At 41.1% G+C, this 22,856-nt stretch overlaps 1 protein-coding gene across 8 annotated transcripts in view; it reads left to right on the forward strand.

Moving 5' to 3' along the window:
- The window catches only part of OFD1 (OFD1 centriole and centriolar satellite protein), an 83,918-nt gene that overhangs the window by 49,208 nt on the left and 11,854 nt on the right, over positions 1-22,856 (forward strand). For 6 of the 8 annotated variants that reach the window (XM_061179382.1, XM_061179381.1, XM_061179383.1 and 3 more), the window contains 4 exons: positions 8,462-8,581; positions 11,397-11,554; positions 12,312-12,470; positions 13,003-13,070. In XM_061179382.1, coding sequence (XP_061035365.1) covers positions 8,462-8,581; positions 11,397-11,554; positions 12,312-12,470; positions 13,003-13,070 — 505 coding nt within the window. Of the gene's footprint in view, positions 1-8,461; positions 8,582-11,396; positions 11,555-12,311; positions 12,471-13,002; positions 13,071-13,366; positions 13,476-15,021; positions 15,063-22,856 lie in introns of those variants that run through there. The other 2 variants (XM_061179387.1, XM_061179386.1) reach the window with 2 other exon arrangements.

Raw genomic sequence — 22,856 nt, forward strand, 5'->3', positions numbered from 1 at the left:
TCTTAGTTAGAGAATGGAGGTAAAAGAGTATTAGCTTAAGAGTCTAGAAACTGGTGTCCTGACTTTGGCCCTGCCTCATACTGAAGCAGGAGGCTCCGAGGTAGAACAGTCTAAACTAAGGATGTAGAGTCAACCAGCTCTGAGGTTCTTTCCGGCTTGGCAAGTCTTGGTTCTTTTTTGGTTATAGAAGCTTTATTCATGATAGCCAGAAACTTGAAACAACCCAGGTATCCTTCAATTAGTGAATGGTTAAACAGATGATGGCAAATCTATACTGTGAACTACCACTCAGCAATTACGTGAAACAGACTATTGATATATGCAGCAGTTTCCATGGATCTCCACGGAATTAGCTTAGTGAGAAAAATCAATCCCAAGATTACATACTATAATAGCTAGTTTATATAACATTCTTTTTTTTATTGAAGTACAGTTGATGTACAGTATTATAGAAGAAGTTACCATCTACAGTATAGTGGCTCAGAATTTTTAGAGGTTATACTCCATTTATAGTTATTATGGAGTATTGGCTCTATTCCCTGTGTTATATTGGGAAGTCTTTTTTTTTTTCTTATTGGAGTATAGTTGATTTACAATGTGGAGCTAATTTCTTCTGTACAGCAAAGTGACTCAGTTATATGCATATATACATTTTTTTATATTCTTTTCCATTATGGTTTATCCCAGGAGATTGGTTTTAGTTTCCTGTGCATATAGTAGGACCTTGTTGTTTTATTCATTCTAAATGTAATAGTTTGCATCTACTAACCCCACACTCCTAGTCCATCCCTCTCCCTCCCCCCCTCCCCCTTGGCAACCACAAGTCTGTTCTCTATGTCTGTGAGTCTGTTTCTGTTTCATAGATAGGTTCCTTTGTGCCATATTTTAGACTCTACGTTCAAGTGATATCCTATGGAATTTGTCTTTCTCTTTCTGACGTACTTAGTATGATAATCTCTAGGTCCATCTATGTTGCTGCAGATGGCATTATTTTGTTCTTTTTTATGGCTGAGTGGTATTCCATTGTATATATGCACCGCATCTTCTTTATCCATTCATCTGGCGATGGACATTTAGGTTGTTTCCTTGTCTTGGCTATTGTGAATAGTGCTGCTATGAACATAGGGGTGCATATATCTTTCTGGATTCGAGTTTTGTCTGGGTATATGCCCAGGAGTGGGATTGCTGGACCATATGGTAATTCTATTTTTAGTTTTCTAAGGAACTGCTATACTGTTTTCCGTAGTGGCTGCAACAACTTACATTCCCACCAACAGCGTAGGAGAGTTTTCTTTTCTTCACACCATCTCCAGCATTTATTATTTGTAGACTTTTTAACGATGGCCATTCTGAGTGGTGTGAGATGATACCTCATTGTAGTTTTGATTTGCATCTCTCTGATAATTAGTGATGTTGAGCATCTTTTCTTTTTTTTTTATAAATTATCCCAATATGTGATTCATTAATATTTAACTTATAATTTACAAAATACTTTGATTTACATATTATTTAGTCTACCTGGTTCTAAGCTTACTCTACTAAAATATGTTCTCAGCAAAATAGAGTGTTAAAACACAGTCAAATAATGATATATCACTCCTCTGCTCAAAACCCTGTACTGGCTTCTCAAGTATCCCACTCAGGTTAAAAGTTCAGGTCCTTACACTGAGGTTAACAGTTCTCTCTCTGGTATTCACTCTCCCCGCAAATCTTCCTTTTTTGCCTATAAAGGGGTCTCAAATTATCACCATTAGTATTACCCATTCAGTTCAGGGCCATTAAAACCAATTAAGTCATGGGACTTCCCTGGCGGTCCAGTGGTTAAGAGTCTGTGCTTCCAATGCAGGGGGCACAGGTTCCATCCCTGGTTGGGGAACTAAGATCCCACATGCTGTGGCCAAGATAAATAAATAAATAAAACCAATTAAGTCAGGTGATCTGGAACGTGCACTCTGGCCCTCTTGATCTATATTGTCACATTCAATTTGCTAAAGTTTTGTTAAGAATTTTTGCATCTAGAGCATCTTTTCTTTACTGGCCATCTGTATGTCTTCCTTGGAGAAATGTCTATTAAGGTCTTCAGCCCATTTTTCGATTGTGTTGTTTGTTCTTTTGTTGTCGAGTTGTATGAGCTGTTTGTATATTTTGGAGATTAAGCCCTTGTTAGTCGCATCACTTGCAAATATTTTCTCCCATTCTGAGGGTTGTCTTTTTGTCTTGTTTATGATATCCTTTGATGTGCAAAAGCTTATAAGTTTGATTAGGTCCCATTTGTTTATTTTTGTTTTTATTTCTGTTGCCTTGGGAGACTGACCTAAAAAATATTGTTACGATTTATGTCAGAAAATGTTTTCCCTAGGATTTTTCCTAGGATTTTTATGGTGTCATGTCTTATGTTTAAATCTTTAACCCATTTTGAGTTTATTTTTGTGTATGGTGAGATGGTGTGTTCTAAATTCATTAATTTACATGCAGCTGTCCAACTTTCCCAACGCCACTTGCTGAAGAGACCATCTTTTTCCCATTGTATATTCTTTCCTTCTTTGTCGAAGATTGACCGTAAGTGTATGGGTTTGTTTCTGGGCTCTGTTCTGTTTCATTGATCCATATGTCTGTTTTTGTGCCAGTACTATTCTGTTTTGATTACTGTAGCCTTGTAGTATTGTCTGAAGTCTGGGAGGGAAATGCCTCCTGCCTTGTTTTTTTGCCTCAGGATTGCTTTGGCAATTCTGGGTCTTTTATGGTTCAATATAAATTTTAGGATTATTTGTTCTAGTTCTGTGAAAAATGTCATGGGTCATTTGATAGGGATCACATTAAATCTGTAGGTTGCTTTGGGTAATATGGCCATTTTTAACAACCTTCTTCCAATCCAAGAGCATGGGATATCTTTCTATTTCTTTGAATCCGCTTTAATTTCCTTATTTATGTTTTGTAGTTCTCCGTGTATAAGTCTATCACCTCCTTGGTCATGTTTATTCCTCAGTTTTTTTGTTTTTTGGGTTCTGGTGCAATTTTAAAAGGTATTGTTTTTTTACATTCCCGTTCTGTTATTTCATTGTTAGTGTAAAGAAATGCAACAGATTTCCGAATGTTAATCTTGTATCCTGCTACTTAGCTGAATTCATTTATTAGGTCTAGTAGTTTTTGTGTGGAGTCCTTAGGGTGTTCTATATATTGAATATAGTGTCATGTCATCTGCATATAGTGACCATTTTACCTCTTCCCTTCCAATTTGGATATCTTTTATTTCTTTGTCTTGTATGATTGCTGTGGCTAGGACTTTCAGTACTATGTTGAATAGAGGCGGTGAGAGTGGGCATCCTTGAGTTGTTCCAGATTTTAGCAGGAAGGCTTTCAGCTTTTCACCATTGGGTATTACATTGGCTGTGGGTTTGTCATCAGTAGCTTTTATTATGTTGAGACATGCTCCCTCTATACCCACTTTGGTGAGAGTTTTTATCATGAATGGATGTTGAATTTTGTCAGATGCTTTTTCTGCATCTATTGAGATGACCGTGTGGTTTTTGTCTTTTCTTTTGTTGATGTGGTGTATCACATTGATTGATTTGCGTATGTTGAACCATCCTTGTGAAGTTGGGATGAATCCCACTTGGTCATGGTGTATGATCTTTTTTATGTGTTGTTGGATTCGGTTTGCTAATAGTTTGTTGAGGATTTTTGCATCTATATTCATCAGAGATATTGGCCTGAAGTTTTCTTTTTTGGCAGTGTCTTTGTCTGGTTTTGGTATCAGGGTGATGGTGGCTTCATAGAATGTCTTTGGGAGTGTTCCCTCCTCCTCACATTTTTGGAAGAGTTTGAGAAGGATCAGTATAAGTTCTTCTTTGTATGTTTGGTAGAATTTGCGTGTGAAGCCCTCTGGTCCTGGACTTCTGTTTGTAGGAAGTTTTTTGACTACGGATTCTATTTCACTTCTAGTGATCGGTCTGTTCAAATTATTTATTGCTTCTTGATTCCATTTTGGTGGGCTGCACATTTCTAGAAAGTTGTCCGTTTCTTCTACATTGTTGAATTTGTTGGCATATAATTGTTCATAGTATTGTCTTACGGTTTTTTGTATTTCTGAAGTATCAGTTGAGATTTCTCCTTTTTCATTTTTTTATTTTGTTTATTTGGATTCTCTCTCTCCTCTTCTTGGTGAGCCTGGCCAGAGGTTTGTTAATTTTGTTTACCCTTTCAAAGAACCAGCTCTTGTTTTTACTGATTTTTTTCTATTGTTTTTTAAATCTCTATTTTATTCATTTTCTCCCTGATCTTTATTATTTCCTTCCTTCTGCTGACTTTCGGTTTTGTTTGTTCTTTTTCTAATTCTTTTAGGTGGTGTATTAGGTTATTTGAGATTTTTTTTTGTTTTTTGAGGAAAGCCTGTATCGCTATGAACTTCCCTCCAAGAACTGCTTTTGCTATGTTCCATAGATTTTGTATGGTTGTGTTTTCATTGCCATTTGTCTCAAGGTATTTTTTAATTTTTCTTTTTTTAAAAAAATATTCATTTAGTAATTTATTTGGTTGCGCGAAGTCTTGGTTGTGGCACGTGGCATCTTTGTTGCCGCGTGTGGGATCTTCGTTGCAGCGTGTGGGATCTTCGTTGCAGCATGTGGGATCTTTAGTTGCGGCATGTGGGATCTAGTTCCCTGACCAGGGATCGAACCCAGGCCCCCTGCATTGGGCACGCGGAGTCTTAACCACTGGACCACCAGGGAAGTCCCTAATTTTCTTTTTGATTTCCTCATTGACCCATTGGTTTTTTAGTAACATGTTGTTTAGTCTCTGTGTAATTGTTCTTTTCTCATTTCTTTTTCTGTGCTTGATTTCTAGTTTCATGCTGTTGTGGTCAGAGAAGATGCTTGAAATAATTTCTGTATGCTTAAATTTGTTGAGGTTAGTTCTGTGCTCTAGTATGTGGTCAATCTTAGAGAATGGTCCATGTGCACTTGAAAAGAATGCATATTCTGTTCTTTTTCTTGGATGTAATGTCCTGAAAATATCAATTAATTCTAACTTTTCTACTGTATCATTTAGGACCTCTGTTGCCTTATTGATCTTGTCTAGAAGATCTGTCCATTGATGTTAGTGTGTGTTAAAATCTCCTACTACTATTGTATTCCCATCAATTTCTCCCTTTATGTCTGTTAGTATTTGTTTTATGTATTTCGGTGCTCCTATATTACGTGCATATATGTTGATGCGTGTAAAAGCCTCTTCTTGTATTAATCCTTTTACCATTATATAGTGTCCTTCTTTATATTTCTTGATGACCTTTGTTTTAAAGTCTATTTTGTCTGTTATGAGTATTGCAACTGCTGCTTTCTTGTCATTTCCATTTGCATGATATCTTTTTCCATCCCCTCACTTTCCATCTATGTGTGTCCTTTGCCCTAAGGTGGGTCTCTTGTAGGCAGCATATTGTAGGCTCTTGTTTTTTAATCCAGTCTGCCACTCTGTTTTTTTTTTTTAATTAATTAATTTATTTGGTAGTGCTGGGTCTTAGTTGCAGCACATTGGCTCCTTAGTTGCGGCAGGTGGGCTTCCTAGTTGCAGCATGCATGTGGGATCTAGTTCCCTGACCAGGGATTGAACCTGGGCCCCCTGCATTGGGAGCACGGAGTCTTAACCACTGCGCCACCAGGGGAGTCCTGTGTCTTTTTATTGGAGCATTCAGTCCATTGACATTTAAGGTAATTATTGATACATATGTATTTATTGCCATTTTAAATCTTGTTTTCCAGTTGATTCTATGTTTCTTCTTTGTTCCTTTCTCTTTGTGGTTTGAGGATTTCCTTTTATGCTTGTGTTTTCTTTCTATTGTATGTTTTTGACTTGCAGTTGCCCTGTTTTTCAAGTATGTGAACCCCTTCCTGTATCTGCTTGTTTTAGACTGATAGTCATATAGGCCCAAACACATTCTTAAAAGAAGTCTACATTTTCTTACTTTCCTTCCCCACCTTTTATGGTTTTGATGTCCTTTTTTTTAACGTCTTCATGTTTATCCTTTTGCTGTTCCTTGTTTTATCATCGCTTTCACAGATTGGTTTTTGTTTTTTTCTTTTTGATCTATATACTGGCTAATTTAAGTGATTTACTTTCCAATAGTGATTTCGTCCTTCCTGTATCTTTTTGTTTCTTTTCTATTTAGAGAAGACCTTTTAATATTTCTTTTCAGATAGGTTTAGTATTGCTGTTTTCTTTTCATTTTTGTTTGTCTGAGAAATTCTTTATTTCTCCTCCTCTTCTAAATGATAATCTTGCTGGGTAGAGTATTCTAGGTTGCAGATTTTCCCATTTCAAGACTTTGAATATATTTTGCCACTCACTTCTGGCCTGCAGCATTTCTTTAGAAAAATCAGCTGATAGCCTTATGGGAGGGTTCCCTTTTAATTAACTCTTTGTTTTTCTTTTGCTGCCTTTAGAATCCTCTCTTTAACTTTTGCCATGTTTATTATAATATGTCTTGGTATAGGTCTCTTTGGGTTTACCTTGTTTGGGACTCTCTGTACTTCCTGTATCTGGATATCTGTTTCTTTAGGTTTGGCAAGTTTTCAGCCATAGTTTCTTCAAATACGTTTTCTATCCCCTTTTCTCTTTCTTCTCCTTCTGGAATCCCCATTATGGGTAGATTGACCTGCTTTGTATTATCCCAGTGGTCTCTTACATTGCTTTCTTTTTTTTTCATTTGGTTTTCTGTCTGCTGTTTTGATTGTGTAATTTCCATTATTCTGTCTTCCAGATCACTTATTGTTTCTTCTGCATTATTCATTCTGATATTCATTGCCTTTAGCTCACCTTTAGTCTTGGCAAATGAATTTTCTATTTTTTCTTAGCTCCTTCTTATAGTTCCTAGTTCCTTTTTATAGTTATCCACATTTCTGTTGATAGCCTTTCTTAATTCCTTCAGTATTTTCTTTTCTTTTTTTTTTTTAAACTCAGTGTCTGTTAGACTGAAGAGGTCTGTTTCATCGTTTGTTCCTTCAGGGGAATTCTCTTGGTCTTTTATCTGGGAGTGGTCCCTCTGCTTCTGCATTTTACTTATATTTCTCTTACTCTGAATTTAGGAGAAACAATTATCATCTACTGTGGTCTTGGAGCGCTATTTATATGCAAAAGCATCCCTGCGTAGCTTGTGTGAGTTTAGTATTTTTTTGCGTGAGGACCGTTTTTGGTTTGGATGCTTACCGTCTCTTTCCTCAGTGTGTGCTGGTTGTTATCCCTGTGATAGGGGTGTGCAGGTGTGCGGCCCATGCATCCTCCCAGGAGGGCAGGGGCGGTGGTTGGTGCCCGGTCGTGGGATCCTCGGCAGTGGCAGCGGTTGCACCTGCCCCCAGAGCTTGTGTAAGTGGTGCCCTGCCACCTGAGAGTGCGCATGGAGAGAGAAGCTCCTATGGTGGTCCCGCTCCTCTCCTTGCACGTCCCCCAACAACGGCGCCTTGCCTATCTGGCTGTCCCAGGCTTCTTCCCATACTCTCTCAGTTGTGGCCACACCACACCCTAGCGCCCTCAGGCTGTCTCCCCGGTTCTGACCTCTGAAGCCTGAGCCTCAGCACCTAGCCCCCACCCGCCCCAGCAGGGTGAGGGGTGCCGGGTGGCAGCACCAACCGTCTGTGCAGGTCTCTGTCTGTTTTGCCCTCTGCAACCCGGTTGCTGCGCTCTCCTCCAAGTCTTCGAAGCTCCCCCTCTTTCCCAGCTGATCTCCCCACCAGTGAGGGGACTTGCCAGGGTGCGGAAACCTTTCTTTTTTCGCAGCTCCTTCCCGTGGGCGCAGGTCCTGTCCCGATTCCTTTCTCTTTCTCTTTTTTTTTTTCTTTTTTCTTTTTTCTTTTATCCTACCCACTCACCTGGCGTTTTCATCACCCTTTTGGAAGTCTGAGGTCCTCTGCCAGTGTTCAGTCGATGTTTTGTGAGAATTGTTCCACGTGTAGATGTATTTTTGATGTATTTGTGGGAGAAGGTGAGCTCCATGTCCTCCTCCTCCACCATCTTGATCCGATCCCCCAGGAAGTCTTTATATTTGTATATTAACCTATTGTTTGCCTGGTGAGCTTCATCCTCAAGTCTGAGTGTATAGTATTTTGAACAGGTAAACGAAAGGGCTTAGTATGTTTTACCAGATCTTTGTAACCAACTTCATTAACTTTGTTAAATCATTGATATTTAAATAGAATTCAAATGATTATCTGCCAAGCCAGGTGAATTCTTCTGTCACTGGATTGATTTTCCTACTGGGTAACAAATTCAATTTGTAAATGAATCTCCTAAGAATGCTTTGAGAAACAGATACATTGGCAAGTGGCTAGGATGACTTCCTAGAATCCTGTAAGGAAAGAGCTGGCCCAGTTGCTTTGTCTGAAACTTAAGTGCTCAGCAAGGAGTTATCCCCACCCTCCCTTCTCTTGCTGCTGCTGTTAAGGACTCATGGGAGACTCGTTTGCACCTCATGTAGATGCAGGGAACGTGCCGAGGCAGTTTGAGATGGACGGCCTCCATCCTGCTGGCAACATGCCTCACGTGGAAGGTGCTGCAGCCACTGTGCCTGCCAGACCTGTCTCTTATCGGTACCCAAGTAAGTTTTGCTTTAACTAACGAGATATGTTAATAATAATATTTAATATTATTTTTCTTTCTGTCTCTTTGCTTCCTTCATGCCTTAAAAAATTAGGAAAGTTAACCCTTTATATTTTAATCTTCAGAAAAGCTGATGATACTGGAGAAAAAGTGATCATCGGACTTCACTTGTCTGGCCCACTTTGTCTCTCCCCTTCCCTTCTCCAGACTCCCCCCGTCCCTTACCAGCATGTGGACGGGGAGATGGGAGCTTTGGTTCGGGGCTTGGCCAGTAGCCAGGTCCTTTTCTCCTTGGACCAAAGTGCTGAAGCCTTATACTGGCAATTCCTCAAGTGAAACCACCTACTAGGCGTTTGTAAACGTTGGGAGAACATCATCCCCCAAACCTATGTAAAGCCTCTTGTAAGCAGTTTGTTTGAAGTCACAGTACTCAGGAATATGTGAGTTGCTGACAGAAGCAAGAGATTTTTGAGAGGGTTGATTTCGCTGATTCCAGCGTAAATCATTCTGGAAAGCACTCTTTCAGGGCAACTTGATCAAGAGCTTTTTCTGTGCTGGGCATTTTCATGGGGGCTGGGAATCCAGCAGTGAACCAGCCCAAGTCCCTGCTTTACGGAGCTTCTAGTGAAAGGGTGGGACGGTCAGCAAGCCGTCACCAAGGACCTCCAGTCGGATGGGTACTGAGTAGGGATGGTGGCCACCCGAGAGCGGACCTGATGGGCAGCCACCTGGCAGAGATGGGAATAAAAATAATAGAATAAGGGAAACCAACTGAGTAGATAGGCGTTCTGCCTCTGAGATGGAATGGAGATTATAATAATGGCTTTTAAAATGATTATTAAGTAGTGTGTCTACATTTTGATCATTGAGAAATTCTCTGCTGTTCATATCACCTCTGCATCTGGGCCCAAAGAGAAATGAAAAGGCTGAAACTTGGTATCTTTGAGGTGCCCAGTGGAAAAGCTTCCTTTTTTTTTTTTTTTTTTTCACTCTTATGTCCAAAGAGGTTTTTGTCCAAGAGGTTTTCGTATGCCACTCTGCAGCCACAAAGTATACCCCACGGCCAAGAAGGAGCCCTTTTTTCTTCCTTCTTTAACTTTTTGAATTGGCACCAAACAGCATTCCTATCTGAGATCACGAGAAAGCGACACCATTTGGGAGCGAACCTTCTGCCCCAGCAAGGAGGCAGAAGGGTGCGTTTCTGCCTGTGGCAATGACCAGCTGCCGCCTCTGGTGTTCAAGTTCATGGCCGGGGTCAAGGGACAGAGAAGATTGTTACCTCTCTCCTATTAGGAAAGCTAGCTCAGTTGTGTTGGTGGTGTAGAACGGGGCATGGCGAAGAGGTTCAGAGTCCTCTGGTGAGTCTACGAGTTTGTCTGTTTCTCAGCATTGTTTAGGGGGGAAGAAATGAGGTTGCAGGCCGGAGCTGGAGGAGAAGGGTCAGCATAGTCATCAGCGGGGTTGGAATGTAATGAAACCTGTGAGGCGCAGGGACTTGTGCTGTGGGCTCTAGGGAGTCAACAGATAATTAAAGCATGGGCCTCTCCTGGAAGGAATAGAAGGAGTAAAAAGATACACAGGGTTTTGGACGAGGCAGGCACAAAATACCGTGTGAATATGGCGCTGGAGAGGCTGGCTCCTGTCCCTGTGGGGACACGTAGGTGCGCTTGGGTTGGGGCTCGCGGGGTAGGTGGGGTTTTGTGGGAGAGGTGGCGGGGGAGGGAGCGCGTCGGGTCGGGGAGCCCGCGGACGCGAGGGGGGGAGCAGGCGAGGGCAGCTGGAGTCGGGGGTCGGGGAGTGCGCTGGTGCAGGCATAGGGTGTTTCAGGTGCAGGCGTGGTGGTGACGGGGAGGAAGTCAGTGCAGAAGGAAAAAGGCAGCGTGTCGGGGCCTAGGCTGCCGCGGGTGTGGACCCTGCCGGAGCAGAGACGGAGCACAGCAAATCCTGGCCTTCAGGGAGTGACTGGTGCTAAGGAAGCGGGGTGGCTTGAAGGCCGAGCGACTGGTGTCAGGGAGAGCGTAGACTCCGGTATTGGAGCTGTGCAGGAGATGGTGGTCAGGACCCTCGCTGCAGCAGCGGGAGCGGGAGGCAGAAGCCGTAAGCCCTGGTGGCCGTGTGGACAGAGCGTAGAAAGAGCACAGTGAAAGGGACGGGAACGCAGATGGCAGGACAGTGCCCCGCCGACAGCATGGATGTGAGGCCTGGGCGAGAGGTCAGGACGAGAGAAAACGTGTGTGCATGATCAGGACGGAGGTGGGAACCAAAACCCCAGGGAGGGGTCAGCCTGGAGGAAGTGGGGTGACGGCAAGGTGGCCCGAGCGGGGAAGCGGGGAGGGTGATGGTTTTGTCGTGCTCCGGGCCCAAGAGACTCGAGTGCCTCTGTGGGAGTGGGTGGCGGGTGGGGAGTGACAAAAGCGCTGTGGAAATAAATGGGGACGAATGTCTGCGTCAGAATCCTAAGGATGGGGCGGGCTTGGAAACCAATGCAGAGGCAGAAACGCAGGGCTCACCTTGGCAAGGATGGAGGAGGGAGGAGATGGGGGCGGAGGGGAGGACAGTGGATGTCGTGGTGCTGAGGATGACCTGGGCTCATCTCAGTGAGGTGAGAGGTGGGCGGGGCTTGCTGCCGGGAGTGGGTCTGGAGCCTCGAAGGCCGTGAGGGGGGAGCAGTTGCTCAAAGCAGGTGCACAGAGGCGGCCGAGAATCACGCGGTCTCCCTGGGGCTTGGCAAGGCCCCTGCCAAAGCCGATCCCACGTTTGTTTGAAAAATCTGCTGCTGGAAGCTGTTGATTCTTTATTTTCTGTCCCGTTAGGTGTAGATCAGAAACCACTTGGAGAACAGGAGGAAGAAGAAACAATACGGGAACAACAAGCAAAGGAACGAAGTCAGGGAGAAGAACAGAGGCAGAGCGGGTGGCAAGAAACTCTGGAAAGGGAACGGCAAGAAGTAGAAAAGCTGGACCAGGAAAGGGTGAGGATGCCCAGTGAGTTCTCTGTCCTAGCTGCTTCGTGGCCCCCCTGCAGCAAGCGCCCTGCTCTCGCGAGGGTGAGTCCTTCGTGTGTCCTGAAGTCCTAGGAGTGGCAGAGAAGTGAACAAGCCACTAGTGGCCCCCGACCCTCTTCTTTGCTGGAGAGCACTGAGGACGGCTGCAGGGCATGCAGGCCTCGTGCCTTTCCTGGTTCAGGGTAGCATGGCCAGCCCCATTCATGTGCATCCTCATCTGGTCCTGAAAACAGGCTCGTAAACGAGGAGGACCTTGTTTTGCTGTTGATCTTCTCGTTGTAAATGAGGTTGAAAGGAGAGACTCCCAGGGTTGGCTAGCTGGGACTCAGGGAACCCCGGGGAGGTGGCTTCCGGGGCGCCCCTGCCCTCCGCCTTTGGTGCTCTTCTGGCCCTGATTCTGGTCCCAGATGGATGACTCGGGCCACTTCGCCTGCCTGCTGAGGCTTATGTGAATTAATCTTCCGTGTGGAAGGTCCTTGGCCTCCTGGTTAATCTGGGCTACAGCACGGGACAGTTGAGGCAGATTAATCCCTTCCTTCATTGAGATGACAAGTTTTTGTCCCCCTTTGATAGTAGCAATGACTTCAATTAAAAAAAGAAACAGTTCTCTGGCATGCAGGTTGTACTTAAAGGGTCAGGATTATATTACTGTGCATTTTTCAACCCTTAGAAGTTTTAAAAGATGTCATTGTATATTTCTTATTTTGGTCCTCACCTATATCAGAGGCTAATTGAAGAATCATTGAAGATGGAAATGGAAAAAGAATTCGAAATGAGCATTCAGGAAACGAAAGACAAATCTAAATCTGTCTGTAGTGAAAATCTTTTAGAGAAGTACATGAAGATCCTCCAACAGGGTCAAGACCAGGACACCACAGATAAGGTGCCTATGCTGTGGACGGGTGTCTGTGGGTGCGGGTGCCGAGGGCTTCTGTGGTTTACTTGAAACCTGGGGGATAAGGATCTGCCTTCTCCACTGGGGACAAAGGTAAAAGCATAGAAAGTCCAGAGTTCACATGGAGCCTTAGTACACTCCTGACAAAATGTCATCCCTTTGGCTTGGGTAAAAGATTGAAGAGATTTTGATTTGTCAAAGTTTGTGAAAGTTGGGATGTCTCTTATTATTTTAAGAACAAGAAATAAATGTAATGAAAGCCCTATGAACGAATACTGAACGCATTAGTCCTAAGACAGTAATATTTTATGTAAGTCTAAAGTACTATGGGTGTTGAGAATGCCTTCCAGGTAGTTTATTCTGATGTGCTTGCTAAATGTCATGTTTAAAAGTCACTGCTTTTTTAGACTCTTAAATTACATATATATTTCAAAAATAATTCTTAGAGAAATGATAAAGTGTTTAACAAAATGAATCCACATCTAATTGCAAAATTCTTCTCCCCACCCCTTTGTGTCAGAGTTCAAAAAAGGTGGTCATAGAGGGCTCACAGGTGGACACACTGCCATCTAGTGACAAAGATGAAAGGTATGGCGTCCCCTACGTTGTGTTCTTGTGCAAACCATTATCATATTGCTGCTTTTGTCAGCCAGGGAAAGGTTCAGATATTTGAGTCTGCCTTTAAGAAACTGAATCAGTCAAAATGATTGACTTCAAAAAAAAAAAAAAAATCGATTGTATTTTGTAACCTGTGAAATTGCTACTGATGCAGATCGTAAGCAAGGGCAGAAACCCCACAGGGAAGGAGAGCATGACAGAGATCCCTGAATAAACTTAACAAGAATTTAACAAATTTTTAAATTTTTTGTCTTTCCCTAATTTAGTTTGACAGGCTTTTCTCACGGGGAACCAGATGACACTTGGTAACCGTGTTTTTGCTGCGCAGCTTCTTACTCAGATATCGTAACTAAAGGCTTGTGATTTCTCTGTGATAAGACAAAATTCTCAATAAAAAGTCATGTTTGATCCAGTGTGATTTTTTTTTCCATAATTCTATTTGGTACTATAGTGTATAAATGAAAAATAAGCTAGTTAAGTGACATCTCTGTGGGGGGGTGGGGTGGGATGAATTGGGAGATTGAGATTGACATATATACACTAATATGTATAAAATAGATAACTAATAAGACCCTGCTGTATAAAAAATAAAACACATTCAAAAAAAAAAAAAAAAAAAGGGACACCTCTTCAGCATGTCTCATTCTTAGGCCCTTCATTACACTGGAATGAGCTGCTGGGTTTTTTTTCCATTTTTGTCTTAGGTTATGTCTACTTGAAAACTTAACTTATTGGTCAAGTTCTAGGCCTGCATTTTGGAAGTTTCAGCTGTGTTCCTGCCTCTCCAGAGTCGGGCTACCAGCTGTCAAACAAAAAGCCGTCTTCCCTGACACTCTGTGATTTGTCCCTGAACATAGAGACACGGGTTTTTCTATTCTAGGCTCTAGAAATAGTATTGTATCACCTCTGGTCTTTTACTTTTGACATCTTTTTCTTGAGAATCAACACAAACCCTTCTGAAATGGTGATAAAAGAGAAGGTAACATTTATTGAGCACTTGCTGTGTGCCAGGTATAGTTTTAAACCTTTATAGGTATTAACTCATTTAGTGCTCGTATCAGCCATACAAAGTGTAGGTACTGTGAGTGTCTGCATTTTACAGATCAGGAAACGCGAGGCACAGAGAGGTTAGTGACCTGGCCAAGGTCTCATGGCCATCAGGTCACAGAGCCCGGATGTATACCCAGGTGTCGAGACCAGTACTGCCTCTGACCTGGGCTGTTCTGGAGCTGGTCTGGTGGAAGACATCCCGGGACTTGCAGTGGGTCACCCATCGGATGTCCCTCTCCAGAATGACCTTTAGAAACTACACATTGCCGAAATCTAGGAAACTGCACTCAAATGCAGCACTAGCATAACTTCCACAAAGGGAAGAGGGGACTCATTTGCTCGCTCTCCCCTTCATCTTTGTACCCGTGCAGCTCTCAGCCCAGCGTCTTGCTTGCACGTGGGAGCGCCTCGGAAAAGTTCTTTAATGACACTGCCAGTATAGTCACCAAAAAGTGCACACAGAACTCCTCTGAGGGTGCCTGGCCTTAGGAGTTTTCCAGGACGTGAGACTTTCAGTGCTAACCGGTGGTCATCTAGCACAGGCAGGGCTGGTCTGGTCTGCCCAGTAAAACCCTGGAGGATTCGTTTCCCTTTACGTATACAGACTGGGCTCAATTGTTGCCGGCGAAACTTGTTTGGCCGTTAAGTTCCATAACAAAGCGGGAAGGAGATTTGGGGGTGTTTATTATTCCTTAGGCTTCTAAGGAATTTTTCATTTAAGTATACCTTTGAAAATAATGTGAAGAAATAAGTTGTCCAGGCATTGTTCATTATTACACTTAGCCCATTGTACATTGAGCCTCATCGCCACCAAGAACTTGGCATCTTGTCTTTCAACAGCACCTCAGGTAACTTTTTTTTTTCCTTCCAGCTTTGAGATATAATGGACGTATAACATTGTGTGAGTTTAAGGTATGGAACATGTTGATTTGATATACTTATATTGCAAACTGATAAACACCATAGCATTAACACCTGCATCATGCCACATAATTACCACTTGGTGACAACATTTAAGATCTACTCTCAGCAACTTTCAAGTATATGATACAGTATGAACTATAATCACCCTGCTGTACATTAGATCCCTTGAACTTACTCATCTTCCAACTGCAAGTTTTTGCTCTTAGACCAACATCTCTTCCCCACCCCCAGCCCTTGGTAACCACCATTTTTCTCTGTTTCTACGAGTTCAGCTTTTTTAGATTCCACGTATAAGTGAGATCATACAGAACTTGTCTTCGTCTACCTTGTGTCACTTAACATAATGCCCTCAAGGTCCAGCCATGTTGGTGCAAATGGCAGAATTTCCTTTTTTCTCATGGCTGAATAATATTCCATTGTGGGTATGTATACCACATTTTCTTTATTCATTCATCCTTTGATGGACGCTCAGGTCGTTTCCTATCTTGGCTGTTGTGAATAATGCTGCAATGAACATAGCAATGCAGATATCTCTTCAAGATCGTGTTTTCATTTCCTTTACCCAGAAGTGGAATTGCTAGATCATATGGTAGTTCCATTTTTAATTTTTTGAGGTAACTCCGTAGTGTTTTCATAGTGGCTGTACCAATTTACATTCCTACCAGCGGTGCACAAGGATCCCCTTTTTTCCACATCCTCAACACTTGGCTATCGCTTATCTTTTTGATGATAGCTATTTAAACACGTATAAGGTGACATCTCATTGTGGTTTGGATTTGCATTGCCCTGATGATTAGTTAAGTTGAGCACCTTTTCATGTACCTGTTAGCCACTCGTATGTTGTCTCTGGAGAAATTGTCCATTTAGTTCCTCTGCCCATTTTTTAGCTTGGTTTTTTTTTTTTTTGCTATTGAGTTGTATGAGTTCTTTATATATTTGGGATATTATCCCTTTATCAGAAACATGGTTTGCAAATATTTTCTCCCATTCTGTAAATTACCTTTTCATTTTGCTGATTATTTGCTGTGCAGAAGCTTTTTAATTAATGTAGTCTCACTTGTTTGATTAGATACAAAAAGCAAAAATAAAGAAAATCATCATCAAGACCAATGTTTACCCCCTATGTTTTCTTCTAGGAATTTTATGGTTTCAGGTCTTATGTTCAAGTCTTTAATCCATTTGGAGTTGATTTTTGTGTATGGTGTAAGATAGGGGTCAAGTTTCATTCTTTTGCACTCGCCTATACAATTTTCCCAACACCACTTATTGATGAGGCTATTTTTTCCCTCTTATATAATCTTGGCTCCTTTGTTAGAAATCAGTTGACCATATATACATGGGTTTATTTCTGGGCTCTGTATTCTGTTCCATTGATCTATATGTCTGTTTTTATGCCAATAGCAGACTGTTTTGATTACTATAGCTTTGTTGTATAGCTTGAGGTCAGGAAGAATGCTGCTTCCAACTGTGTTTTTTCTTAAAATTGCTTTACCTGTATGGGGTTTTATTTTATTTTGTGGTGTAATTTACAATTACTAACTATAGCATTGTTTTTTCTATTTCTGTGAAAAATGCCTTTCGAATTTTCATAGGGATTGCATTAAATCTGTAGATTGCTTTGGGGAGAATGGACACTTTAACAATATTCTTCCAATCCATGAGCATGGAATATCTTTCCATTTATTTATATTGTCTTTAGTTTCTTTCATCAGCATCTTATAGTTTTCAGTGTACAGATCTTTGATCTCCTTGGCTAAATTTATTTCTAAGTGTTTTACTCTTTAAATTAATTTATTTATTATACAGCAGGTTCTTATTAGTTATCTATTTTATACATATTAGTGTATATATGTCAATCCCAATCTCCTAATTCATCCCACCACCACCAACCCCCCTTCCCCCCACTTTCCCCCCTTGGGTCCATACGTTTGTTCTCTACATCTTTGTCTCTATTTCTGCCTTGCAAACCGGTTCATCTATACCATTTTTCTAGTTTCCACATACATGCGTTAATATACGATATTTGTTTTTCTCTTTCTGACTGACTTCACTCTGCATGACAGTCTTTAGATCCATCCACGTCTCAACTAATGACTCAATTTTGTTCCTTTTTATGGCTGAGTAATATTCCATTGTATATATGTACCACATCCTCTTAATCCATTCATCTTTCGATGGGCATTTAGGTTGGTTCCATGACCTGGCTATTGTAAATAGTGCTGCAATGAACATTGGGGTGCATGTGTCTTTTTGAATTATGGTTTTCTCTGGGCATATGCCCAGTAGTGGAATTGCTGGGTCATATGGTAATTCTATTTTTAGTTTTTTAAGGAACCTCCATACTGCTCTTCATAGAGGCTGTATCAGTTTACATTCCCACCAACAGTGCAAGAGGGTTCCCTTTTCTCCACACCCTCTCCAGCATTTGTTGTTTGTAGATTTTCTGATGATGCCCATTCTGACTGGTGTGAGGTGATACCTCATTGTAGTTTTGATTTGCATTTCTCTAATAATTAGTGATGTTGGGCATCTTTTCATGTGCCTCTTGGCCATCTGTATGTCTTCTTTGGAGAAATGTCTATTTAGGTCTTCTGCCCATTTTTGGATTGGGTTTTTTTTTAATATTGAGCTGCATGAGCTTGTTTTACTCTTTTTGATGTAATTGTAAATGGTATGTTCACTTAATTTCTCTTTCTGATAGTTCATTGTTAATATTCATTGCCTATTTGCTCTGGCAAGATCTTCAAGTACTATGTTGAATAAAGTGGCGAAGAGTATACATCCTTATCTTGTTCCTGATCTTAGAGGAACAGCTTTCAGCTTCTCACTGTTGAGAATGATGGTACCTGTGGGCTTGTCTGTCATATGTAGCTTTTATTATGTTGTGGCACATTCCCTCTATACTCAGTTTGTCGAGAGTTTTTTTTATCATGAAAGGATGTGGAATTGTGTCATCTAATGTGACAGTCATGTTATTTTTATCCTTCATTTTGTTAAGGTAGTGTTTTGCATTGATTGACCTGCCCATTTTGAACCATCCTTGCATCCCTAGACTAAATCTCATTTGATCATGGTGTGTGATCTTTTTAAAGTCCTCTTGAATTCTGTTTGCTAATGTTTTGTTGAGGATTTTTGCATCTATGTTCATCAAGCATATTGACCTGTAATTTTCTTATAGTGTCTTTGTCTGATTTGTGTCTTGGGTTAATGCTAGACTTATAAAATGAGTTTGGAAGTGTTCCCTCCTCGTCTGTTTTTTAGAGGAATTTGAGAAGAATTGGAGTTAACTCTTTAAATGTTTAGTAGAATTCACCAGTGAATCCGTCTGATCTTTTTTTGTTGGGAGATTTCTGATTACTGATTCAGTCTCCTTACTAGTAGTTGGTATCTCCAAATTTTCTATTTCTTCATGATTCAGTCTTGGAAGGTTGTATGTTTCTAGGAATTTATCCATTTCTGCTAGGTTGTCCAGTCTGTTGGCATGTAATTGTTCACTGCCATCTCTTATGATCCTGTGTATTTGTGTGGTGTCAGTTGTAATGTCTCCTCTTTCATTTATAATTCTGAGTCCTCTCTCTTTTTTTTGGCTAATCTAGCTAAAGGCTTGTCAGTTTTGTTTTTAAAAAACCAATTCTTAGTTTCATTGGTCTTTTCTATTGTCTTTTTAGTTTCTATTTCATTTATTTGCACTCTGATCTTTATTTTCTTCCTTTTGCTAACTTTGGGCTTAGTTCTTGTTCTAGTTCCTTGAGGTGTAAAGTTAGGTTGGGTATTTGACATCTTTCTTGTTTCTTAATGTAGACGTTTATTGCTCTGAACTGCCCTACTAGAATTGCTTTTGCTGCATCCCATAAGTTTTGGTATATTGTGTTTCCATTTTCATTTGTCTCAAGAAGCTTTTTGATTTCTCTTGCTTTATTTTTCAATCCATATGTTGTTCAGGAGCATGTTGTTTAATTTTCATGTATTTTTGAATTTTCCAGTTTTCTTCTCATAATCCATTTTTAGTGTCATACCATCGTAGTTGGAAAAGATGCTTGGTATATGATTTCAGTCCTCTTAAATTGGTTAAGACTTGTGTTGTGGCCTAACATATGATCTGTTCTAGAGACTATTCCACGTACGCTTGAGAAGAATGTGTATTTTGCTCCTGTTGGATGGAATGTTCTCTAAATGTCTATTAAGTCCATTTGGTCCAACATGTTATTTCATTCAGTGTTTCCTTACTGACTTTCTGTCTGGATTATGTATCCATTGTTGAAAGTGGGGTATTGAAGCCCCCTATTGTTATTGTATTGTGATCTAATTCTCCCTTCAGGTCTGTGTGTGTGTATGTATATATATGTGTGTGTGTGTATATATATGTATGTATATAGTTAATATATATATAATACATGTTTTTTGGCTGCACCATGCGGCTTATGGGATCTTAGGACCTCAACCAGGTATGGAACCTGGGCCTTCAGCAGTGAAAGCACCACGTCCTAACCACTGGACCACCAGGGAATTCCCTAATCTGTTGATATTTGCTTTATATATTTAGGTGCTCTTATGTTGGGTACATAAATATTTACGAATGTTATATTCTTTTGGTGAACTGACCTCTATATCATTACATAATGACCTTCTTTGTCTATTGTTACAGTCTTTGGCTTAAAGTCTACTTTGTCCAATAAAAGTATAGCTACCTCTGCTTTCCTTTGGCTTCTATTTGCATGGAATATTTTTTTTCCCCTCCCTTCACTTTTTTTTTTTTTTTAATATTTATTTATTTGGCTGCGCCAGGTCTTAGTTGTGGCACACGGGATCTGCATTGCTGTGTGCGGGATCTTCGTTGTGGCATGCGGGATCTTTAGTTGCAGCATATGGGATCTAGTTCCCTGACCAGGGATCGAACCCGGGCCTCCTGCATTGAGAGCATGGAGTCTTAACCACTGGACCACCAGGGAAGTCCCTACCTTCCTTCACTTTTAAAAAAAAATTTTTCAGTATTACTGCATTTTTTTTTTTGTCTCATTTATGGATGTTCCTTTGTTGTGGCGGCAGCGAGGGGAGAAAAGGGAAACTTTCTTCATGCATGCACAAAGGGTGTGATATTGACTGAAGATGATGGCGAAAATTTCTCAATGTGCTTGCACTGGCTGAGGCTGGCCTACGGTGAAACTTGGAAACGAATTCCAGTCCCCGGAACCAGCCAAGCATGGACCAGGACGCATGTTGGGGAGGGAGGAATCTGCCCCCTCCCTGGCAGTCAGACCCTGCCAAGGGACATTGGAAAAAAAAATTTCCAGGGCGCCAGTCCACAGTCTGCGGCCCTGAGTGGAGAAATGTGCACCATGAGGATCGGGTCCGGCCACGAGCATCCGCCCTGCCATCCCAATGCGTCCTGCTCACTCAACTGCTGGTTGTCTCTTCCCTTTACTTTCAATCTGGTTTGTCCTTAAAGCTAAAGTGAGTCTCTTTTGGGTAGCATATTTGTGGGTCATGGTTTTTTTTAATCCATTCAGCCAGTGTCTTTTTTTTTTTAATTGAAGTAGAGTTAATTTACAATGTTGTGTTAGTTTCAAGTGTACAGAAAAGTGATTCATTTCACTCTGTGTTTTTTAATCTGAGAACTGAGTCTGTTTACATTTAAAGTAATTATGGATAGGTATGGACTTACTTTTGCCATTTTATTGTTTTCTGATTGTCTTGTAATTCCTTTCTTTTCCTCTCTTGTTTTCTTCCTTTGTGATTTGATGATTTTCTGTAGTGTTATGGTTAGATTTATTTATCTTTTGTGTATCTGTTATAGGTTTTTGCTTTGTGGTTACCCTGGGAATTACATAAAACATATTTATAACAGTCTATTTTAAGCTGATAACTTAATTTTGAACATATACAAAAGCTCTACATTTATATACTACCTCCATTTTGTTTTTGATGTCACAATTTATATCTTTCTTACATCGTGTATCCATTAACAAATTATTATATAGTTATTTTCAACCCTTTTGTCTTTTAACCTTAATGCTAGAGTTACAAGTGATTTACCCACCACTATAACATTAGAGTATTTGAATTTAACTATATATTTACCTTTACCAGTGAGTTTTATATCAATACTTTGATATGTTTTACCATCACTAATTAGCATCTTTTCATTTTAGCTTGAAGAACTTCCTTTAACACTTCTTGTAAGACTGCTCTGGTGGTGATGAACTCCCTTCAGCCTTTGCTTGTCTGGAAAACTCTCTCTCTTTCAGTTGTGAAGCACAGCTTTGCTGGGTATAGTATCCTTGATTGGAAATTTTTCTCTTTGAGCAGTTTGAATATGTCATTTCATTCTCTTCTGGCCTGCACAGTTGCTGCTGATAGTCTTATGAGTATTCCCTTATATGTAACAAGTTGTTTTTCTCTTGCTGTTTTTCAGGTTCTTTTCTTGTCTTTAGCTTTTGACAATTCAAAATTAGTGTGTCTCTGTGTGTGTCTCCTTGGATTCATCTTTTTTTGAACTCTCTGGACTTTGCGGATCTGGATGTTTCTTTCCCCATGTTAGGGAAGTTTTCAGCCATTATTTCTTTCAATAAACTTCCTGCCCCTCTCTCATCTCCGTCATTGACCTCTATAATATGTATAATTGGCTCACTTGATGGTGTCCTGTAAGTCCCTTAAGTTATCTTCATTCTTTTTCATTCTTTTTTCTATTTGCTCCTCTGACTGGATAAATGCCAGTGACCTGTCTCCAAGTTTGCTTATCCTTTGGTTTAATCTAGTCTGCTGTTGAAGCCCTCTGTTGAATTTTTCAGTAATTGTATTCTTCAGCTATGTGATGTGTTTGGTGCTTTTAGGTATTTGTTGAAATTCTCACTTTGTTCATGCATTGTTCTCCCGACCTCGGTGAGCATCTGTATGACTGTTACTTTGAACTCTCAGGTAAGTCACTTATTTCCATTTCATTAAGGTCTATTTCTGGAGTTTTATCTTGATCTTTTGTTTGGAATATAGTCCATTGTTTCTTCATTTTCTTTGACTGTCTGTGCATTAGATAAAACAGCCACCTCTCCCAGGCTTGACAGAGTGGTCTCATGCAGGAGATGAACTTTGTTGATTAGCCCAGCCCAAGCTTTTGGTTGCATCTCAAACCTTTGTAATAATCCAAGCTGCCGTCTTTGTTCTTGGTGCTTCTTGGTAGTTGAGGGTGTGTTAAGACTGGTCAGTGTCCCAATGGGGAGGATCGCAGTCAGCACCTAGATGCAGGTTGATTGGAAGCTGAACCCTCAGATGGCAGCTGGGGAAGTGTGTAGTTAGGCCCTTTCCTGGCGTAAACTGGGAGATAGGGGTTTTTGCCTGCTCCCTCTGCACTTGGCCTGGGTGTGTAGCTGCAGGGGGTGCTCCTGTGCCTGTTAAGAAGTGTTGCTTTGTTTGCTACAGTCCTGTAGGACTTGTGAACGCAAGCCCTATGGGGCATCAGAGCCAGACGATCTGGGTATCTGTCCCTCGGGCGGCAGCTGCTGAAGCTGGAGCACAGATATGTGTACCAGCTCCTTCCTGGGAGATACTGGTGATTTGGAGCAGGCTAGAGGGAGTAGGCGGAGGAGGTATCCAGTGGATTTCTTGGTCTCTGGGGAGGATGGCAGTCAGCCTCTAGATGTGTGCTAAATAAGCCTGGCTGTCAGGCAGCAGCTTTTAATACCTGCAAATAGACCCTTTTTAGGGAAAGACTAGGAGTTGGTGAGTCCTCTAGAGCTGGCTAAGAACTCTGTTATAGTCTTGTGGGTTTCTTGGACGCAAGTCCCAAAA

This window comes from Eubalaena glacialis, chromosome X (genome assembly GCF_028564815.1).
Source record: "Eubalaena glacialis isolate mEubGla1 chromosome X, mEubGla1.1.hap2.+ XY, whole genome shotgun sequence".
In the NCBI taxonomy this organism is placed as follows: domain Eukaryota; kingdom Metazoa; phylum Chordata; class Mammalia; order Artiodactyla; family Balaenidae; genus Eubalaena; species Eubalaena glacialis.